The sequence below is a fragment of the Lacerta agilis genome, chromosome 17 (genome assembly GCF_009819535.1).
Source record: "Lacerta agilis isolate rLacAgi1 chromosome 17, rLacAgi1.pri, whole genome shotgun sequence".
In the NCBI taxonomy this organism is placed as follows: Eukaryota; Metazoa; Chordata; class Lepidosauria; order Squamata; family Lacertidae; genus Lacerta; species Lacerta agilis.
This window is the reverse complement of record NC_046328.1, coordinates 16,586,223-16,608,630: the sequence shown is the minus strand read 5'-3', so window position 1 is coordinate 16,608,630 and position 22,408 is coordinate 16,586,223. Positions and strand designations below refer to the sequence as shown.

At 48.0% G+C, this 22,408-nt stretch overlaps 1 protein-coding gene across 2 annotated transcripts in view; it reads left to right on the top strand.

Annotated features, from left to right (window-relative positions):
- Window positions 1-22,408, top strand: part of INPP5J (inositol polyphosphate-5-phosphatase J) — a 35,348-nt gene that overhangs the window by 5,875 nt on the left and 7,065 nt on the right. For both annotated transcript variants that reach the window (XM_033135852.1, XM_033135853.1), the window contains exons 2-9: window positions 1,518-2,356; window positions 9,357-9,467; window positions 11,887-11,995; window positions 16,211-16,327; window positions 16,934-17,109; window positions 19,757-19,868; window positions 20,344-20,453; window positions 20,579-20,762. In XM_033135852.1, the coding sequence (XP_032991743.1) occupies window positions 1,518-2,356; window positions 9,357-9,467; window positions 11,887-11,995; window positions 16,211-16,327; window positions 16,934-17,109; window positions 19,757-19,868; window positions 20,344-20,453; window positions 20,579-20,762 (1,758 nt within the window). The remainder of the gene's footprint in view (window positions 1-1,517; window positions 2,357-9,356; window positions 9,468-11,886; window positions 11,996-16,210; window positions 16,328-16,933; window positions 17,110-19,756; window positions 19,869-20,343; window positions 20,454-20,578; window positions 20,763-22,408) is intronic.

Here is a 22,408-nt window from a genome sequence, read left to right as displayed (position 1 = left end):
GAATCCCACAATCTGGGTGCAGTCACTGAAAAGGCTCTCCCTCGTGTCACCAAAAGCTGTGCCTCTGATGTTGTTGGGACCGAGAGGAGGTGCTTACCCGAGGGTTGTGCCACCTGGGCAAGTTTGTAGAGGGAGATACGGTCTTTCTGGTAGCCTGCGTCCCAACCATATAGGGCTTCACCAGTCATAGCCTTGAACCCTAACCTTCCCCCTTCAGACCCTTCGTGCGCTGGCCACTTGCCCAAGCTTCTTTCCCCAGAGAGAGAACCCTCAGCCCCAACGTTCCACGGCTGTTGGCACGGGAAAGCGATGCCAACCTCCAGCCACCCGGAAAATCTGGGCATGGTGGCATGGAAAGTGATTCATCAGAGGATGGCCATGGATTCTCCCTGTTTGGATGGGCTTGGGTACTGTGCCAGGAAGCGTCAGGGAAATGAAGTCTCTTGATGTGTTTCAGATCTGACCCTAAATTCACGATAATCGCTCCTTTGCCATGGGGTGGAGGGGGGTGGCCATGGGAACTTCAGGAATTGGACAGTTCCCTTGGGCCCCGCCCAGACTCCAGCTCCTGTTAACCCCTCAGTCAAGGGTCAGGGATGACGGGAGTCCAGTAACATCTGCAGGGTGACAGGCTAGCCACCCATGTTGTAGGTGCCTGTGTGTGTGTGGTAGTTATGTCGATCTGGAATAAGAGCAGGGAGCTGTCAAAGACTGTTGGGAGCTGGTGTGTCACTGAAAACAACTTGGAGAAAGGGCTGGCGTTCAGTGGCAGAGTATTTATTTATTTTTTCCCATGTGGAAGGTCCCAGGTTCAGTCCCAGGCATCTCCAGGCAAGGCTAGGAGAGATTGAAACTCTGGAGAGCCAGTCAGTGGAGACAACACCGATCTGGATGGACCAATGGTCTGATTCAGTAGAAGGTAGTTTCCTATGTTCCCAGTTTCTATTGAATTTGGGCTGGGAGCAAGCTGCCTGGTATCTGAAGGAATCCACTCTCTGTCACGATTGCCGACGGGAGCTCATTGCCCCAGGGTGCTACAAGGGCTTCTTCAGAAGGTCTGGTGAACATGCAGAAGAGGGCATGGTTAGGAGTGGCTGCTGAGAGCCCAGGTCATTTCAAAGGGCAGCCTTTTATACAGAGACGTGGTGTACCCTCTGTCTGTCAGTTCCTGAGGTTAAGAGTCAGGGAAGTTCTCTTGCGTGGGCGTTGTGGTCGTAGCCAGCCCTGGAAGAGAAGATGAGAAGGAAGGAGGTTGCAGTGACCCACGGGGGCATGCCACTTGTATTGCAAAAACCTCCTTGCAGAGGATTCCCATCAGAGCCCGGCTCTAGCCATGACATGGCTTGGCTCTGTTCTGCGGATGCTGCTGCAGAATTTGTGGGCAAAATTGAGATGGGTTCCTAGCGCCTGCCAGGGTCATTGTGGGCATCTTTGCATGAAGATAAGCTGGCAGGCAGGGCCTCACATGCCACGCAGCTGTCTAATGTGCTCTGCCCTTTCCCCCCCTCTTCTCCAAGATGGAGTCCAGTCACCGTGGCAGCAGGGACCAAGGCCCGCCCTCCCCCATCGGGTCCCAGCCGGTGTCTCCACGCAACAGTATCGCAGGATTGGCGTCGCCAGGGCTGTTCTCTCCTGCCAACAACCAGTACACCTCAGATGGGAAAGTCCGGTACCAGCCTGAGGGATCCAGCAATGCCGCGTATACCGGAGGAAACCTGCCAAGTGGGACTAGGCCCGACTCGCTCTTTGACTCTTTCCACACCCGGTTGCAGCCCGACGGGTCTCGCCATTTGGCATCTGAGAGACAGAACCAGCCTCTCTCCTTGGATCTCAACAGAGCCCAGCCGGAGGGCTCTGGGGGCGTCCATGTGTTCAACACCCCAAACCTGCGCTCTCCGGTAGAGTTGCGGCCGTTGTCCCCAGCCTCCGGCAGCTCGTCAACCCAATCCAACGTCTCTCCCTCCATGAAACTCAGCCAGTCGCCCAGCCGGGGTGTGCTCCCAGAACTTTGCGGCCTGGACCCAGTGACCTCTGGCATCCTCGCCACGGTGGAACTCAAGGACACTATCCCAAAGGCCGAATCCAGCGACCACATCTACCTGGGTCGCTCCGGCTCCTCGCACCGGCCCATGTCCCTCCCGAAAGCCATCTCGAGCGAGTACATCTCGGGCGGAGGAAGGGTGGGCCCCTCTAAGTCCGCCATGCTCTCCAAGGCTGAGTCAGAGGAGATCGTCTCGTATGGCAGGCTCCGGCAGCCTCCCAAATCCCAGGACCTGGGCAGCAGCAACATGAATCCCAAGGAAAGCTTCCTGGTGCGACTCGGCCAGCCCCACACCAAGCAGGACAATGAGTTTCGGTGAGGCAGACTGGGCACGATGGGGGGGGGGAAGCGATGGCTCAGGTGGTGGGGTGGGGGACCAAGGAAGGTTGGATTTTGAAGCAGGGGAGGGTCAGTGAGATGCAAATTGCATCGTGTTGGGGTTGGGGAGCTTGTGTCCAGATAGATAGAGTTTTTATTGAAAGACTTTCATGGATTTTCCCTCTAGATATTGATGAATCCCGACGCCCATCATTCAGTCCTAGAATCGTAGAGTTCGAGGCTGTCCCCAAGCATCATCTAGTCCACCCCGAGCAATTCCAGAATCACAGCTAAAGAACCCTTAACAAATGAACATTCAACCTCTGTTTAGGAAAGTCCAGTGAAGGAGAGTTTGGCTACCTTCTCAGGCAGCCCATTCCACTGTTGAATAGCTTTGGATCCTACCCTCTGGAGCAGCAAAAAACAAGCTTGCTCCGTTTCCCATATCCAATATCCTCCTTCAGATATCTGAAGACAGCTCTCATATCACCTCTTGGTCTCCTCCTCCAGGCTAAACATACCCAGAATGCAGCGGCTAGACTGGTGACTGGGAGTAGCAACCGAGACCACACAACACTGGTCCTGAAAGACCTACATTGGCTCCCAGTACGTTTCCGAGCACAATTCAAAGTGTTGGTGCTGAACTTTACAGCCCTAAATGGCCTCGGCCCAGTATATCTGAAGGAGCGTCTCCACCCCCATCGTTCAGCCCGGGGATTGAGGTCCAGCTCCAAGGGCCTTCTGGCGGTTCCCTCACTGCGAGAAGCGAGGTTACAGGGAACCAGGCAGAGGGCCTTCTCGGTAGTGGTGCCCGCCCTGTGGAACGCCCTGTCATCAGATATCAAGGAAATAAACAACTATCTGACTTTTAGAAGACATCCGAAGGCAGCCCTGTTTAGGGAAGTTTTAAATGTTTGATGTTTTATTGTGCTTTTAATTCTGTTGGGAGCCACCCAGAATGGCTGGGGAAACCCAGCCAGATGGACGGGGTATAAATAATAAAAACCATATTTTTCCGTGTATAAGACTAGTTCCCCCCCCCCCTAAAAAGTAATGTCAGAAATTTGGGGGCGTCTTATACACGGGTAGTAAACTTTTTTCCTAAAATTGGAGTTCCCCAAAATAGGGGGTGTCTTATACATGGGGGCATCTTATAGACTGAAAAACACGGTTATAATATAATATAATATAATATAATATAATATAATATAATATAATATAATATAATATAATATAATATAATATAATATATTATTATAATATTGTTGTTATAACTCCCTCAACCGTATCTCATAAGGTTTGATTCCCAGACTCTTCATCATCTTGGTTGCCCTTGTCTGCACACCTTCCAGCTTGTCATTAGGCTTCTTAATCTGGGGTGCCCAGAATTGGACCCAGAACCCCAGATGAGGTCTGAACAAGGCAGAATAGAGTGGTACTATCACTTTCCTTGATCTGGACCCTGGACTTCTATTGATGCAGCCTAGAATTGCATTAGCCTACTTTTACTTTTTGCCGCCGCCGCTGCTGCTGCTTCGCACTTTGAATGAGAGAGCAGACCACCTTTTTACAGCAAACCTCATTATCATCATTGCAGCATTAAACGGGCCAAACCGGTCTTATCTTTAAGCCTTTGCCGCAAGACCTTTGTACTGAGGCTCGTTTTTACGGTTCATAACTATTGTCCCTTTCGGCATAGTGCCAGTAAGCTGGTAAGAAAAACTGGGCTTCGCTCCTTTAGGAGCAAACCTGTAGGGGTGTCTCTGTGTGTGTCTTTCTCTGTGGCTTCCTAAATTGTGCCCTCATTTCACAACCCAACTTCCTAGCGATGCAGGCTAAGGGTTGGGTCCAATTTGGACATTGCATCCTTCTGGCTGTGCTGGCTGGAGCTGATAGGAACTGAGAATCCGGCAACTAGAGAGCCACCAGTCGTTCCCCCCCCCCACACACACAATGGGGCTACCAGGATGCCTGGCACAAGCAACTTGGAACCAGCTCTCTCCTGCTAGAGGGCCAAGCAAGCCAGTGTGGTGTAGTGGTTAAGAGCGTTAGACTTGTAATCTGGGGAACCGGGTTCGCGTCTCCGCTCCTCCACATGCAGCTGCTGGGTGACCTTGGGCTAGTCACACTTCTCTGAAGTCTCTCAGCCCCACTCACCTCACAGAGTGTTTGTTGTGGGGGAAGAAGGGAAAGGAGAATGTTAGCCGCTTTGAGACTCCTTCGGGTAGTGATAGAGCGGGATATCAAATCCAAACTACTCCTCCTCCTCCTCCTCCTCCTCCTCTTCTTCTTCTTCTGCCATGGGGCAGCCCCCCCCCCGCACCTGCAGTGAGTCTTTTTTGCTGACGCTAACTGGCACTTTTCTTCTAATGCGGTGTAATTGTGTTAATGCTCTGGAATTTATTGCCAGGGAGCCTGCCGTGGCCAGTGGCCCTTCGGGGGCTTCTGCCAGGCATTGAGCATTCCAGCTGGCCACGCCAATCACATTAACACAGCGGTGTCTGAAAATGGCACGTGCCAAACGGTCGGGGTGCTTTAATTGTATTAGTGCTCGTTGGTTGGCGACAGCTCCCATTATCCCTGACTGTTCGCTGTGCAGGCTGCTGGGAGTCTTGGAGAGCATCATGAGGACACCAGCCCCATCCCTGGCTAACGACAGCCCTGCAGGGAAGGCCAAAAGAATAATAGATCATAGGAATATGCAACCGTCCCATATGGGGATTGAACCTGCAACCTTGGCATTATCAGCACCGTGCTCTAAGCAACTGAGCCAGAGAGTGTCTCTGCTGAGGTCTCTTGGTGCAGTGAGGTTTTAACTGGGGGATAGTTGGCTACAATGTTGTTGTATTTTATTTATTGCATTTGTATCTCACAACTTTGCTGTTGCAGGACTCCAGTTCCATGATCATTGGCCATGCTGGCTGCATCTGTTGGGTTTTGTAGTCCAACAAAAGTTTTATAGTCCACCCAAAGTCAGCCCTTTTTAGGGATTTTTTTAAATGTTTGCTAAATTATTGCGTTTTTATATTTTGCTGGAAGCCACTCAGAGTGGCTGGGGCAATCCAGTCAGATGGGTGGGGCAAAAATAATAAAGTTATTACACATTCTCCAACATTTATCCGACGAAAATAGGGACATCTTATTCAATTTATTCAACTTTTTAAAACTTCCCTATACAGGGCTGCCTTCAGATGTCTTCTAAAGGTTGTATAGTTAGTTATCTCCTTGGCTCCGGGGGTCGCATAACTCCATACCCTCCAACATTTCTCTGATGAAAATAGGGACGTCCTAAGGAAAATGGGACATTCTGGGATCAAATTAGAAACTGGGACAGCTTCTGTAAATCTGTAAAACAGAGACACTTGGAGGGTCTATTAACACCATCTGAATGTCTGGTACCTCTGCTTTACAGCACATGGGTCAATACTGCCAGCATCCAAGGGTGTCAGTTTGATGCCTCCAGGGACTTTTTTGGTGGTGGCCCCTTGGTAATGGAACAGATTTCCCAGGGAGGCTCAAGTGGTGTTATCTTGGAGGTCATTTTTGCACCAGACAGAGACTTTTCTGTTCATCCAAGCTTTATAAATAACAAATAATTTGGGCCTTTGTTTTTAAATATTTTGGGGGTTTTTTGGGGGGGGAGGGCAACTTCTGCTTTTATGTATTTATGCAGGATTCTCCCTCCCCTAAACGGTTTTCTGTTTTGCTTTGGATTTTAGCTGCCCCCCCCCCCAAACCTTATTTATTCTAAACTGCCCCAGAGAAGTTTATATCTTAGTGCGGCAGGGAGAGGTCATAAATAAAAGAAGTTAGCATCTTCAGTATAAATATGTATTCATTTATGCAAAGATTTCTATGCAGCTATATATGTTTGGGGTTAGAGCACTCTTGTACATAATCAACGTAATGAAGTCTGACGTAAAAAAACAGCAAGGCAAAAAATAATAATGCAAAAGTAGGTCACTCACGTGGCAGCGTAAGCCTGTCTCAATAACCTTTTAAAGATGTCTAAAACTACACCTAGAAGATTCCCCTTGTGATGTGTGAAGGCAGCAAATTCTGGATTAATGAGGAGGTGGTTGAGGCATAAAAAAATTGGGGTGTTCAAAGGCTGTCACTGTCTTGATCTGCAAAATTCTTGGAAGCTGCTCGGCTCAGATGAAAAATCGTCGTCTCAAAAGCATGCAGCTGAATGGTGGTGTCTGGGGTGAGGCAAGGAAACTCTGTCTGTGGTTTGTTGATTGGGGGGTGTGCAACTTCATCTGCACAGACCCCCCCCCCTGCATGCCTGGTGTGCAGGGGTGAATGTGAAATAAGAGCTTCTGGTTAGAGGATCTCAGCCTAGCAAACCTCAGTCCAGGGGCGTAGCAAGGTAAATTGGTACCCGGGGGCAAAAAAAAAGAAGAAGAAGAAAAGTCACCCCCCCCCCCCAGGCATGGGAAGGTCAGGTGGTACCTGGTGCGGAAAATTTCCTGTCAACCCCCCTATTGAGGCCCCCCCCCCCCCGCAAAAAATGGTTTTACATTATTTCATATTTTCTTACAAAGGAATAATAACAAGTAATAATAATAATAATAACTTTTATTTAGATCCCACCCTCCCCAGCCGAAGTCGGGCTCAGGGTGGCTAACACCAGATACATAACACTGGTATAAAATCAAACAATAATTAAATTACCTCCTAAAAACATCTCAAAATCAAATTAAAGTCTAATTAGAAGGCTTTCCACAGGGTTAGGGTTGGGAACAGTAAAGTGTTCTCTGAACTGAAATTTCAGCCTTTATGACATAGGAAAACAGCCAAGTGAACAGCTATTTTGGTGGAGGAGGGTCAAGATATTAACCTATATGCATGAAATTTCAGATATAGCTATATAATCCCTAGTATAGTAAGATAAGACCTTCGGAGCAGGCATTAAAAAAAATTCAATTTTTTCCCCCTTCATACTTTGTCACCCCCTCCATTATGGAACCCGGGGCGACCTGCCCCCCACCCCTGTTACGCCCCTGCCTCAGTCCATCTTACTTTAGGGTTGCCATTCTGGCTTTCCACACTTTTAGGGTTGCCATGTGTCCCTTTTTTACAGGACATGTCCTCTTTTTTCATGAGTAGAGTCGTCATAGCGATCCATAGTTAAAAGTATAAGTTGGCAAATATGTCCTTTTTTTTTTTTTGCTCTTCAAAATATGGCAACCCTATTGGGGACCTATATGGGACGCGGGTGGCGCTGTGGGTTAAACCACTGAGCCTAGGGCTTGCCGATCGGAAGGTCGGCGGTTCGAATCCCCACAACGGGGCGAGCTCACGTTGCTCGGTCCCTGCTCCTGCCCACCTAGCAGTTCGAAAGCACGTCAAAGTGCAAGTAGATAAATAGGTACCACTCCGGCGGGAAGGTAAACGGCGTTTCCGTGCGCTGCTCTGGTTTGCCAGAAGCGGCTTAGTCATGCTGGCCACATGACCCGGAAGCTGTATGCCGGCTCCCTCGGCCAGTAAAGCGAGATGAGCGCCGCAACCCCAGAATCGTCCGCGACTGGACCTAATGGTCAGGGGTCCCTTTACCTTTTTTTTTTTATCAGGGTCCTACCTTATTTTGTGATTGTAAGTTGTTTAAACTGCTTTTAATAGTGTGTTTTAATGTTGTAACCTTCCCTGGGACTTTAGGGTGAAGGGCACATAGATGATAATAACAACAACCAATAATTATTCTTTTATTTTACTTATAAAAATACAGTGGAACCTTGGTTGTTGAACGTAATCCATTCCGGAAGACCGTTCGACTTCCGAAACATTTGACAACGGGTGTGCAATAGGGCTGTCAGCAAAATCCATTGAAAAAAAGGAGTAATGCGCCTCGGAAGCTATTCGACTTCCGAAAATTGTTCAAAAACGGAAGCATTCACTTCCGGGTTGTTGGTGTTCGAAAGCCGAAACAGTCGACATCTGGAGCGTTCGACAATTGAGGTTCCACTGTATTTACCGGTACATGCCGCTATGTAAAAAAAATCCCACAAAGTTGTTAAAACATAAAAAACAGTAAGACAAAAACTATAAAAAGGTTAGAGTGTTAAAAACAGACATCAATTAACCAATGTGGAAAGGTGTGTTCTTAATTGCCTGCATAGGCTTGACAGAGTAGAAATGTTTTCGGCAGGTGTTTAAAAGTTGGCACAGAAGGCATCTGCTGACTATCTAGTGGCCGAGAGTTCCACAGGACTGGGCCGATGACACTAAAGGCTCGGGTTTCTTGTTGTCAAATGAGCTTCACCAACTTGGGGAAGAACCACTGATGCTCCTGCAGGTGATTTCCACGCTCAAGCTAGGACATGTAGTAATAATAATAATAATAATAATAATAATAATAATAATAATAATAGTAATATCCTGCCCCTCTGGCCGGCTCTCCCCAGCCACTCTGGATGACTCCCAACAGAATATTAAAAACACGAGAAAACATCAAACATTTAAAACTTCCCTAAACAGGGCTGCCTTCAGGTGTCTTCTAAAAGCCAGATAGTTGTGGAGGGCATTCCACAGGATGGGTGCCACTACCGAGAAGGCCCTCTGCCTGGTTCCCTGTAACCTCACTTATTGCAGGGAGGGAACCCCCAGAAGGCCCTCAGAAGTGGACCTCAGTGTCCAGGCTGAACAGTGGGGGTGGAGACGCTCCTTCAGGTATACTGGGCCGAGGCCGTTTAGAGCTTTAAAGGTCAGCACCAACACTTTGAATTGTGCTCGGAAACGTACTGGGTTCAAGTGGTCCCTGTGGGACCCTGGACCTAAGTTGTTCAGATGGGCAGCCAGTGGAGGTTTTCTAACAAAGGGGCCACATGTTCTCGACCAGAAGCTCCCATCAGCAGTCTGGCCTCAGCATTCTGCCCCAGCTGGAGCTTCCTAACCAGGCGCAAGGGCAGCCCCAGGTAGAGTGTGTGACAGTCATCCAGCCTTGAGTTTAATACTAATGGTGACCTTTGATGCCAGGCTCCCTGTTTTCTCTTAGCATCACTGTCGTGACCTGGAACGTTGGTACAGCCATGCCTCCCACCGACGTGACCTCGCTCCTGCACCTCAACACGGGGGACTCCAACGACACAGACATGATCACCATTGGGTAAGGAAAAGGGTCTGCCATGGACTGCCCTTTTTGCAGAGCATGTCAGTGGAGTGTGTGTTTAAGTGAGTGTGAACTCCCATCCAACACAACTCTGAAGGGTGAATGAACGGTGCTCGGGGCACTGATTCCCAGATGTGAACATCTGGGACTAGAGATGGCCAAATCTGCCTGATTTAGTTTCTCTCCCTTTCTCATCTCCCCCCCCCCCCACAACCTTTAAGTTTCATTCTCCTCACTTAGAATCATAGAGTTGGAAGGGACCCTGGGGGACATCTAGTCCAGCCCCCTGAAATGCAGGAATCTCAACTAAAGTATTCATGAGAGATGGCCATCCAACCTCTGCTTAAAAACCTCCAAAGAAGAAGAAGAAGAAGAAGAAGAAGAAGAAGAAGAAGAAGAAGAAGAAGAAGAAGAAGAGGAGAGCCCTCTGGCCGGCTCTCCCCAGCCACTCTGGATGGGTCCCAACAAAATTAAAAGCACAATAAAACATCAGACATTAAAAACTTCCCTAAACAGGGCTGCCTTCAGATGTCTTCTAAAAGTCAGATTGTTGTTTATTTCCTTGACATCTGGTGGGAGGGTGTTCCACAGGGCGGGCGCCACTACCGAGAAGGCCCTCTGCCTGGTTCCCTGCAACGTCACTTCTTACAGGGAGGGAACCACCAGAAAGCCCTCAGAGCTGGACCTCAGCATCTGGGCTGAACAATGGGGGTGGAGAGGCTCCTTCAGGTATACTGGGTTGAGGCCGTTTAGGGCTTTAAAGGTCAGCATCAACACTTTGAATTGTGCTCGGAAACGTACTGGGAGCCAATGTAGGTCTTTCAGGACTGGTGTTATATGGTCTCCCGGTCACCAGTCTAGCTGCCACATTCTGGATTAGTTGCAGCTTCCGGGTTACCTTCAAAGGTAGCCCTGCGTAGGAGAATCCACGACCTCCACTTTCAAACAGCTCTTATTTATAGAAATTTATTCCTGATGCTTAGCTGGAATCTTTCTTTGTAACTTGAATCTATTAGTTTGGTTCCGACCCTCCGGAGCAGGAGAAAACAAGCTTGCTCCCTCTTCCACATGGCAGCCCTTCAGATATTTGAAGATGGCTATCATATATCCATTCTCAAAGAAATCAGCCCTGAGTGCTCACTAGAAGGACAGATCCTGAAGTTGAGGCTCCAGTACTTTGGCCACCTCATGAGAAGAGAAGACTCCCTAGAAAAGACCCTGATGTTGGGAAAGATAGAGGGCACAAGGAGAAGGGGACGACAGAGGATGAGATGGTTGGACAGTGTTCTCGAAGCTACTAACATGAGTTTGGCTTCGAGAACACTGCCTGGCGTGCTCTGGTCCATGGGGTCACGAAGAGTCGGACACGACTGAACGACTGAACAACAACAAAATCATATCTCCTCTCAGCCTCCTCTTTTCCAGGCTAAACATACCCAGCTCCTGCAACTTCTACATCAGTTTGTATATTTTTCTTTTTAAAAATTCACTGCCAACCTTTATTTTAATAATATATACATTTTTGCACAGTGTTGCAGGGTTGGTTTGTTTTTTTGCAACCAAGTTTCCCTAATGTAATCTTCACAAATCTAGGCATCCCACCCCAAATTCTCCCTCCCCTTTTGTAAATTTCAGATGCGATTTGTTTTCCTAATTGATGGAGAATGGAGAACTGGAGAACTGAAAAAGCACTTTTCAGTTTTTTGATGTAGCAACAACTCAGCACAAACCTCAGAACAAACTTCAATTCTTTGATTCCATTATCTGGCAATTATGTGGTTTTTCTCCCTCGTGTATTTTGAATCAGAAGAACAGGTTCTCCTTTTGATTTTGAATTGGTGCAGGGCGAGGTTTTGAAGAGCCACGGAGTCTTTTGTACTGGGTTGGTGGGGGAAGAGATTTCAGCCCTGTGGGTGGGGTGAGCTCAGCCCCCTCTGATCCTGGGCAGCTGCTTTGAACTATGGAACTGGTGCTGTTCTACATAATACCCATTATGCATTTATAAGAAATCAATCTCTCTCTTTTTTGGTCAAGAGTGGGGCTTAATCTCTGGAACTCACTGCCTATTGACACCAGGCAGCTGCCTTCCCCGCACTCTTTTTGCCGTTTGCTAAAAAAACATTTTTGTTTAGAGAAGCCTAAAAAAATTGCTGTAAGTTTTAATCTGTTTTTAGTTCATTGCTGACTTTATCTTTCAAAGAGTTGTTTTTATAGTTAATTTTATAGTTTTTTCTCTTTGAGACTTTTTGCTTTACAATCAATTGGTGTACATATTTTCTGGGAAAAGGGGGAGGTTATTTATAAGAACATGAGACTTTCCCTCCATTTTCTTTATCCCGTGCAAGTGCTTGGAGATCAGAGTGTTCTTTCCAAAGTGTTTGCCTGCCAGCTGATGGCAATTTTGAATTGTTTTCAGGCTCCAGGAGGTGAACTCCATGATCAACAAACGGCTCAAAGATGCTCTTTTCACAGACCAGTGGAGCGAACTCTTCATGGAGGTGTTGAGTCCATTTAATTTTGTACTGGTAAGCACCGAGGGGAACTCAGCGACAAGCTGAGGACAGGTTAAGAATGGCGGTGGTGGGGATTTCTTTCTTTTCTTTTTTTCTTTTGGTTATGAATGCAAATGCTTTTAATAATTGCAAATAATCAGAGGGCTGATGAAATTCATTTTTACACAAAACAACAACAGTGAATCAGAATGTTGTTTGTACTAACAGATTTTTTTTAAAAAAAAAAAAAAAAGCCAGGACCAATGCCAACTTAATTAAGGGACTGTGTTTTTATTCCCGCAGTTGTTGTTGTTGTTTTAAATATTTTTAAATTTATTTTTATCGATAGAAATTTACAATCAAACAATTTGTATAATCATTTGTGAGATTCTCTGCCCCATCTCCTACATGGGTCCTTATTACAATAATTAAGACTGCATATCAATATGTTCTCCAATTTTTTCATTTTTCCAAATTATCCATAATCTTCGTTACTTTGCAAGTGATTCTTATAGTCCACCTAAAGTTTTGCTTTGCTTACAGTGGTCTCCTAAGTAAATTATAAATTTCCCCCATTCCTTTTTAAAGTCCTTGTCTTCTTGGTTCCTGAGTCTCCCAATTAATTTTGCCGTTTTGGCATAGTCCAGCAGTTTAGATTACCAGTGTGTGTGTGTGTGTGTGTGTGTGTGTGTAAACTACATGGGCCAGATCCATATTGGGATTGGATGCATGAGCCGCATTGGACAGGTGGCCCACCTGTCAATCACCTGACATCACAATGATGTCCGCTGCAAGGTGCCTTGAAGTTCCAAAGTCAGGACTTAGAATTGTAGAGTTGGAAGGGACACCAACAGTCATCTAATCCAACCCCCTGCAATACGAGAATATGCAGCTGTTCCATGCTGGGCTCGAACCTGTGATCTTGGTGTTATGGCGTAGCAAGGTAAATTGGTACCCGGGGCAAAAAAAAAATTGCCCCCCCCCCGAGGCATGGGAAGGTCAGGTGGCACCCGGTGCAGAAAATTTCTTGTCAACCCCCCCATTGATTCCCCCCCCTGCAAAAATGGTTTCATATTTTCTTACAAATGAATAATAACAAGTAATAATAATAATAAAACTTTTATTTATATCCCACCCTCCCTGGCCAAAGTCGGGCTCAACCTCAAAATTGTGACAAGTCGAGCGTTTAACAAATCAATGCAGCGTTTAGAATCCATAAAACAATATTAAAAACATTAACAAAATAGCAACTAAAAATATAAGCTAAGCACTAAGTTCATTTGCACAATCCCTGCACCCCAATGACTCATAAACATTCACTCTGTTCAGTTTATTAAAATACACAAATGCACATAATGCCTGACACTGCCCATGGCCTCACTCTGCCCTCTCGATGTGGCAGCCTCCCAGTCGATCCAGACAGTTCTCCTGCCCACTCCTGTCCTAAAGCGCATTATGGGACGCAGCTTGATATGGTGTCTGAATCCTGTTTGCCAGGATGGCAGCCCAGTGGATCGGCATCATCTGAGCTTTAGCTTTCAAAGGCCTCTCTTAGCCTGCCAGCCGGAGGATGATATGGAGAGAGCCAGTCTGACCGCTCTTGGGAGGGAACCTCACAATCTGGGAGCGGCCACCGAAAAGGCTCTCTCCAGTTGATCCCTCTGGTGTCTGAGGGCGCTGAGAGTAGGTGCTCACACAGGGAGGCAGATTCGCATAGAGAGATGTGTCCCCAAGACATATACGACACCTCAGACGACAGCCCAGATTGCAGAGATCTGCATGCACCAGCCCATTCGGCCCAGCAACTGCTGCGCCAATGGGATTCTGGGATGCCAAGGGTGGCCGAGGAGATGCCCCTCGTGAGTGTCGCAGGTGCCAACCTCCCTCCCTCCACAGGATTTGAGGGTGCGAGGCTCCAGTAGCCTTGGCATAGCTTTGGGTGCTTGCCTGCCTGAGTTCCTCGGATGACCTCAGAACTCTGCCCTGCTCCCGGTGATAACATCACAGCGGTCTCCATGGCGATGCCATGGAGACGAGGAGCATCAGAACGTTTGGGAGGCTGTTGTGACGGCGAAGGAGAGAGGAGCCGCTGCTGGTTTCTCAAGGGCTGAGGATCCTGCTGTGCTGTCTCCCTATTTAGGACAGCCTCTGTGTGACTTGGGGCGATGGGATGGGCTTGTTCTGACAGCCTGATTCCACTCCACTCTCTCTCTCACCCCGCCCCCCCACCCCCCCACACAACCGGAGCTTTCCGGGACACATTCATAACGCGCCAGATCACCTTGGGACGCCTCCATCTCCCTTACATGTTTTACTTTTGTGCTCTAGTGTGGTGTAGTGGTTAAGAGTGGTAGTCTCGTAATCTGGTGAACCGGGTTCGCGTCTCTGCTCCTCCATGTGCAGCTGCTGGGTGACCTTGGGCTAGTCACACTTCTTTGAAGTCTCTCAGCCCCACTCACCTCACAGAGTGTTTGTTGTGGGGGAGGAAGGGAAAGGAGAATGTTAGCCGCTTTGAGACTCCTTCGGGTAGTGATAAAGCGGGATATCAAATCCAAACTCCTCTTCTTCTCTAGAATTGGATACGCTGCTATTCTTGCAGTGGCATACAATGTAATATAATACAGAAAGGAAACACACTTTGAAAATGGAGCGCTGTGCATAACTCATAAGAACATGAGAAGAGGCTGCTGGATCAGACCAGCGGCCCATCTAGTCCAGCATCCTGTTCTCACAGCGGCCAACCAGATGCCTGTCGGAAACCTGCAAGCAGGACCTGGGCACAAGAACCCACTTCCCCCTGCCTGTGGTTTCCAGCAACTGGGTTTCAGAAGCACTACTGTGGAGGCACAGCAAAGCCATCATGGGTGGTAGCCGTCAATAAGCTGACTTTCCATGGATACACGTATTTTGGATTTGTTTCTCCAGACAGCAGCTCACCTCTAGCCCTAGCCTGGAGTCTCCTTCCTTGGATGTTTTTAAGCAGAGGTTGGATGTCCTTCTGTTATGGACGCTTTAGTTGACACTCCTGCAGTACATTTCAGTTCACTTTTAATTTGTGTATGTATAGTAACATAGAAAGGCGGTGTTACAAAGTGATTTACGAGCTGAAGAAACAAGAAAATAGACAGCAAAGGTCACACACGTTATAATAATCTGATCCAGTACCCAAAAAAGTCACAATAACTTTAAAACAAACAACGGACTTCCAGAATGGATTCTGTTTGACTTCCAAGGTAAGACTGTATTCAGCAATCCATTGTAATAGAGTAGTAAACAGTAAAATTAAAGGTCAACAAATAATACAGGTGAAACTCGAAAAATTAGAATATCGTGGAAAAGTTCATTTATGTAAGCAATTGTTTTCATTAGCTACTGGAGTTTAATATATGAGATACACTCCTGACATGCAAAGCGAGATATGTCAAGCCTTTGCTTGTTATAATTGTGATGATTGCGGCTCACAGCTGATGAAAACCCCAAAGTTGAAATTGTTAATTTGGGGTTCTCATCAGCTGTACGCCTTAATCATCACAATTATAACAAATAAAGGCTTGACATATCTCGCTTTGCATGTCATGAGTCTATCTCATATATTAGTTTCACCTTTTAAGTTGAACTACTGAAAGAAATGAACCTTTCCACGAAATTCTAATTTTTCGAGTTTCACCTGTAATGAAAGAGTTTATGCTTATTACTTACAATAAAGAATTACTAAACTATAGTATAAAAATAACGGCAAGTCACAATGCATAAAATACTACAAAACATACAAAACCATGTAAAAGGATCAAATTGAGAAACAGGGTTAGACTAGATGACTCTCAGTGGTCCCTTCCAATTCTGTGCTTCTATACTTCTATTGTTCCACTCTCCTTAATTAGACTTTGCTGTTGCAGATCAGTCTGCAAGCCTCCCATCCTGAGTCTGAGGTGTGTGTGTGTGTGCAGGATTCGAACTGAGTGTTGTGCCTTCTACGAGGGTGGAGAGATTTATTTATTCATTATTGCATTTATATCCCACTTTCCCTCCCAAGGAGCTCAAGGGTGATGCACAAAGTTCTCCCCACACCTCCCCACTTTAAACCCTCACAACAACCCTGCTGAGGGATGGTGGCTGGCCTAAGATCACCTGGCAGGCTTCATTGTGGCCAAGTGGGAAAATGAACCCGTGTCTCCCAGGCCCTATAGCCGGGTGCTCTAACCATTGCACCATGCTGCCTGGCTCTCTCACTGCCTTTTGCCATTCCAGGTGAGCACGGTGCGGATGCAAGGTGTCATCCTGATGGTCTTTGCCAAGTACTACCACCTGCCGTTTCTACAGGATATCCAGACGGACTGCACCAGGACGGGACTGGGAGGATACTGGGTAAGTGTCAGGGACTGTGCTGAGGAGGGCTGCACTGAGGAAAAATGGTGGGATCCACCCCCTCCCCCGATCCTGAATCTTCCCAGGAGCAGGAGGACAGTATAGATTTGGAACAATGGTTTGTAGAGGGGCATAGTTCAGAAGGCAGAAGCTGTGAAATACTGAATTAGGAGCAGCTAAGAGAAGAAACACTGGCAGAGAGGGGGTTAACAGATTCACAGCCGCTGGACAGCATCCACCCCCCCCCTTCCTCAAAGACACTGAGAGCTCAGAAAGTGGCAGAACAGAAAACACAGCAGCTCCAAGCTCAGATTACAAGAAGTAGGAGTGAAGTAGTTTAATAGGGACAGAAGGAGGAGGGAACTTAATTGGGAACACTGCAAATTTCTAGGAGGAGTGTTCTTTGTTCTGTCGCTGTGATTATTAAAGTTTCTAACCGGTAAGAAGACTCCTTTTCCTTTGTTCTGCTTATCTACTGCCACGGAGGGGAGGAAGCTGATTCCCTGACGCCTGACAAAAAATGTGCATGCATCCAAGGGCGCAGAGAGAAGGTGTAGCCCCTGGCAGCAGCTGATCCATACCTTTCTCTCCCCCCCCCCCATGCAGGGCAATAAAGGCGGGGTGAGCATCCGCCTCTCCATCTTTGGCAACATGGTCTGCTTCCTAAACTGCCACCTACCAGCACACATGGAGAAGGCAGAGCAGCGCAAGGAGGACTTCACCACCATCCTCCAAATGCAGCAGTTCGAAGGGCCGTCAGCCAGCGGGATCCTTGACCACGAGTAAGTCTTTGTTCCAAGTGCATTGCATATTAATTGCCCCGCCCATTATTCCTTTGCCCCACCTACCACGTCTCCCTCCCACTCAAACGTTGTCCAGAAGGGAACGTGGCCCTGTGGCTGAAAAGCTCTGCTGTGTGATAGAGAGTCTGATCTTTTCTCCTGGATAATCGAGTTGGAAAGGGCCCCCGGTGCTCATCTAGTCCAACCCCCTGCAATGCAGGAAGCATAACTAAATAAACCTGGACAGATGGCCACCCAACCTCTGCTTAAAAACCTCCAATGAAAGAGAGACCCTACTGCTTTCCGAGAGAGACCGTTCCACTGTCGAACAGATCTTACCATCAAAAAGTTCTTCCTGATGTTTAGTCGGAAGGCGATTTTGAGCAGAGAGAAGCAAGAAGGAAGATGGGTAGGACTCCCAATCCACTCCAGCCTCCATTCCACTGCCTCGGTTATTTCCCCTCTTCCCAGTCTTGCTGGTCTCTGAGACTCCTTTTCAGTGTGTATGAATACATATCTTCCTATATATATAGAAATGTAAGGTGTTGTCATGCTCTGTAGTTCACATGGCTGCCAGCAGGTGGCCACACCAGCTGTACCGTGAGGAATGACAGGCAGGCTTACGGAAGCTGTTGGGGAGGTCAGCTATGGAGAGAATAGGTGGGTGAGATTTAAAGGGTGGGGGGTAAGGTGCGGGGGGGGGAGGGCAAAGGGGTAGGCAGGATTGACAAACCGAGTGAGCAGGGGAACCAGCCCCTAATACACACATACTTATTTATAGGCTGTTTTTTCCTAGGGCAGAACACTTATAAGAAAGCTTACATCTGCCTTTCTTAGCCAGGTGCCCTCCAGCTGTTCTGGACTTCCATCAACCTCAGCCAGAATAGGCTGGAGACCACTGGACTGAGAAAGCTGGGGTTATGTAATCATGAAATTACTTTGGAAACCAGGCACTTTAAGACTTTTGAAAGACAGCGGCATTTTTTTTTGTTTTTGTTTAAAACACCAATGACACATAGGCCAGTTAATCTGAACGTTAATAAAGCAGCAACCCAGTTTCAAAGTGATATATATCTTCCTATATACATAAAAACGCGATGCTGTCATCACACAGTCCCCCCTGTTGGAGGATCTGTGGTACTGCATCACATTCTTGGAGTTGTATGATGTCGGGGTGGGGAAAAAGAGAACAAAATAGGAAGGGCAGGTTTTTAAATGGAGGTTTTACATAATGGCAGAGGTTGCAATGAAGCAGGGCTAGAGGGACACAGAGGATTTGAGTAGGGATGAGGTGGGGCAGTTGAAGGAGCTGTGAGGGAATATGGAGGCTGAAATTGCAGAGTTGGAAGGGAGACCTGCGGGTCATCTAGACCAACCCCCTGCAACGAAGGAATCGCGGCTAAAAAATCCCTGACAGATGGCCACCCATCCTCTGTTTAAAAGTCTCCAATGAAGCAGAACCCACTACTTTCTGAGTGAGTCCATTCCGCTGTAGATCAGCTCTCGTTCAAGTCCTCCTCTCTGGAGCAGCAGAAAACAAGCTTGCTCCGTCTCCCACGTATCAGCCCTTTAGGTATTTGAAGAAGGCAATCATGTCATTCTTCTCTTCTCCAGGCTAAACTAACTCCCTCCCCTCCCTGCCCCTGTCTCTCTCACACATACAGGGGATGGGGGAGAGAGGGTGGGGAGAAATCGATGGACGTAAAGCATTTGCGCAGAAATCGTGCCCACCACAAAGCAGATTCCCAGAACTAACAGGCGAATTTTCCATCTTCAAAGTGGTTGTTTTCTGACATTTTTTTTTTAAAAAAGAAAAGAAGATATGGGACGGGTATCAGTGCCAAGTGCAATCTGTCTCCCCGCCCCCCCATCTGCCCACATCAGTTCTGCCATCTGATTCCGACTGGTCCCTGCTGGTGGAAATGTGTCTTCGTGGGCCACCCAGGTGGGCAGGCTGGCACACGCAGGGCTTGCCGTGACATCTGACCCTCTTGAAGCCTGAGACTCTCTTTATCGGGAGGCTTCGACTAACAAGGCTGATGCCAATGCTCCAGGCCACCTGATCCATTTGGCAGCGGAGCAGTTTGGAAGCCAGCCAGGAGGGCTGCCGGCTGGCGGTGACCTACATCAGAATCTCGGCTTAGCCACCGCTGTTTGTTCCCTGCAAAAGCCTCCTTCCTCTGCTGCTTGGGAGGGGCCGGGCTCCTTCCCCCCTCGAGTGTCCCAGTTGTTTGTTTGTGCGTGTATGAGAGAGAAATGCCTGTTGTTGTTATTTTTAAAAGAAATATTTTATTGATTAGATTTATATACTGCCTTTCATTAGAAGATCTCAGGGCAGTTCACAATATAGAAACGCACGATAAAAGCACAAATAAATAGTTAAGCAGGCCATTGAGATACTGCAAGGAATTTGCACAACCAAGGAACAGCTTTTCCCTGGCTGCCTTGCTCTCCAGCTTCTGATAGCCCTGCTCTTTTACATGGAGGTTCTCCAATTAGGTGAACAGCCACGCTGCTAGATGGCATCTCTGTGAATGTGTCTTAATTTCTGCCTTCCCTTCTGACTCGGCCATGCTGCGGACTCAAACAGCCGAGGGTCCCGGCCTCACCTGTGTCTCCCTTCCTTCCTTCCCTCCCCCCCCCCCAGCATCGTCTTTTGGTTTGGGGACCTCAACTTCCGCATTGAGAGCCTAGACATCCGCTTTGTGAAATATGCAATTGACAACAACATCCTCCACCAGCTCTGGGAGAAGGACCAGGTGAGGGCTCTCTCTCTCTCTCTGTTATAATAAGGTGTCAGTAGGTTCCTCCCTCTGGGACGCGGGTGGCGCTGTGGTCTAAACCACAGAGCTGAGGGCTTGCTGATCAGAAGGTCGGCGGTTCAAATCCCTGCCATGGGGTGAGCTCCCGTTGCTCGGTCCCTGCTCCTGCCAACCTAGCAGTTCGAAAGCACATCAAAGTGCAAGTAGATAATTAGGTACTGCTCCGGGGGGGAGGTAAACGGCGTTTCCATGCGCTGCTCTGGTTCGCCAGAAGTGGCTTAGTCATGTTGGCCACATGACCCGGAAGCTGTACGCCGGCTCCCTCGGCCAGTAAAGTGAGATGAGCGCCGCAACCCCAGAGTCGTCCGCAACTGGACCTAATGGTCAGGGGTCCCTTTACCTTTAGGTTCCTCCCTATGTGACGCTGCTCTCATTCTTTCTCTCTCCATTCCTTGGGTCTTGTTCTATGCAGCTGAACATCGCTAAGAACACATGGCCTATCTTGAAAGGCTTTCAGGAGGGACCCCTCAACTTCCCCCCAACCTTCAAGTTTGATGTGGGCACCGACATGTATGACACCAGGTAATGGGGCGTGTCCGGCTGGACTGGACTGGGCATTCTGATCCTAAGAGGAGGGATCAGAACCGCTGTGCCCTCAGGCACTTCCTTTAGCGCCCACTCATTCTGCTCTCTTGCGTGCCTCACAGTGCCAAGAAAAGGAAGCCGGCTTGGACCGACCGGATCCTGTGGAAGATCAAAGGCTCTGGCGCGCCGACCCATCCCGGGAGATCCATCTGTGGCCTCCTGTCTGTGAACCAGCTTTGCTATTGCAGCCACATGGAGTACACCGTCAGTGACCACAAGCCAGTGGTCTCCATCTTTGCCGTGAAGGTGAGTCTGGAGCCCTGGTGGAAAGTGACGCAGCTGGGAATCTCTGGGCTGTCCTGGCTGTGCGCCAAGTCAGGTCTGTGCTGTTGTGAGCCGGGAAGATCAAGGCCTCTCTTCAACCAGAAAACTGGGACAGAGAATTTTGCTCTGTCTATTGAACTCTTCTCCTAAACCTGTGGTTTCCAAACTTTTGGGGGCCTCTGCCGCCCCCTTGGTTCCATAAACTCACCCCCAGTGCCCCCTACCCTGCCCTATGCAAAGCATTAATCAATATAGTGGTTTGCACGATCCTCTGAGGAAGATAATAATAAAATTAGAAACAGTGGAAAATGCACATTTATTCAAAATCCGAAACTACAAGCAATGACCATTCTGCATGCATTCAAGTCAGGCTCAGCTGTGCATGCACACACCCTGTTCGGACCTGGAAGAGGGTGTAACAGGGGCGTGATGACAAGCTTACATGTGCTACATAGTCATGTGTGTGTGATGCATAGCTGTCAAGTTTCGGATTTGAAAATAAGGGATCAGCATTCTCACCTCTCCCGGGGACAGTCACATGTCAGTGGTGGGCGGAGCCAGAAGCAAAAGTGGACAGAGCAGCAATGTAAACTCCAAGCGGGCTCAGAGCAGAGCAAAGAGGAGGGCAGCCATGTGCTCCGTGCGATGGAGCCCCATCGTCTTCTTGTCTGATCCCATCAAAACAGGACAGGAAGCAGCAGCTGCTCAAAGGCAGCCAGGCTCTGCCCGCCAGCTAACCCTATTGGCCGGCTGAGGGGCTCGGCAGCAATGGATAGGGGCTGATGCAGGGGGAGGAATACACCCCCCTGTAAGCACGGGAAACAGCTCCCACTTGCTTTGAGGGCTGAGGCTTTTCTCTCCAAGTAGGCGAGGTCTTCCCACCCAGTCCCTGGCCAGCAGGGGAGGAGCTGCTTCCATTAAAAACGGGAAATTTTAAGGGAAATAAAAAATAAGGGAGAGCAGTGGGAAACTGCTTGAAATAAGGGAGAATCCCGGGGAAAACAGGATACTTGACAGCACTGGTGTGATGACCTGTAACACCATCCCCGTGCAAATCGGGTGTTGCCTGTATTTTGTTTAACCCCACAAACTCGTGATACCAGCTGTTAAAGCCTGATAGTCATTTACGACTCGAGTGTGGGAATGTTAAGTACAGTGGGAGAGGATATATTGATTAAATATTATCCTTCCTTCACTCGCACTAATGAGTCATGTAGCGGAGCAGATTCCCCTTAATAGAGCAGGAAGCTAGTTTGCAGATTTGTTTGAATCTCTTTAGTTAAGCAATCCAGTCTGGCTTGATCAGACTGGATTATTCCCGGTGTCCCCTTTTGATCCCTCTTAAAAGAATAAAGACACAAGAGTCTTTCCTTAAAAGTAACAAGACGTTTACTCACATTCAGTTCACAGTATGATCCCTGAAGGCAGATTTTAGCTTGTAGTTACAGAACATAGCGTTGAGTTCATCCCTTATGGGGATTGAGCCCATGTGCTGCTGGCTGAGATCCAGCAGACAGCAAAACACATTATGAAAACAGCATCAAGAGATCAAAATGGCTGCAGGAGAGCAGCATGGCATCAAGAGAGAGAAGTGACTTTGTGACTCAGCTCTTTTATGGAGTCAGCCA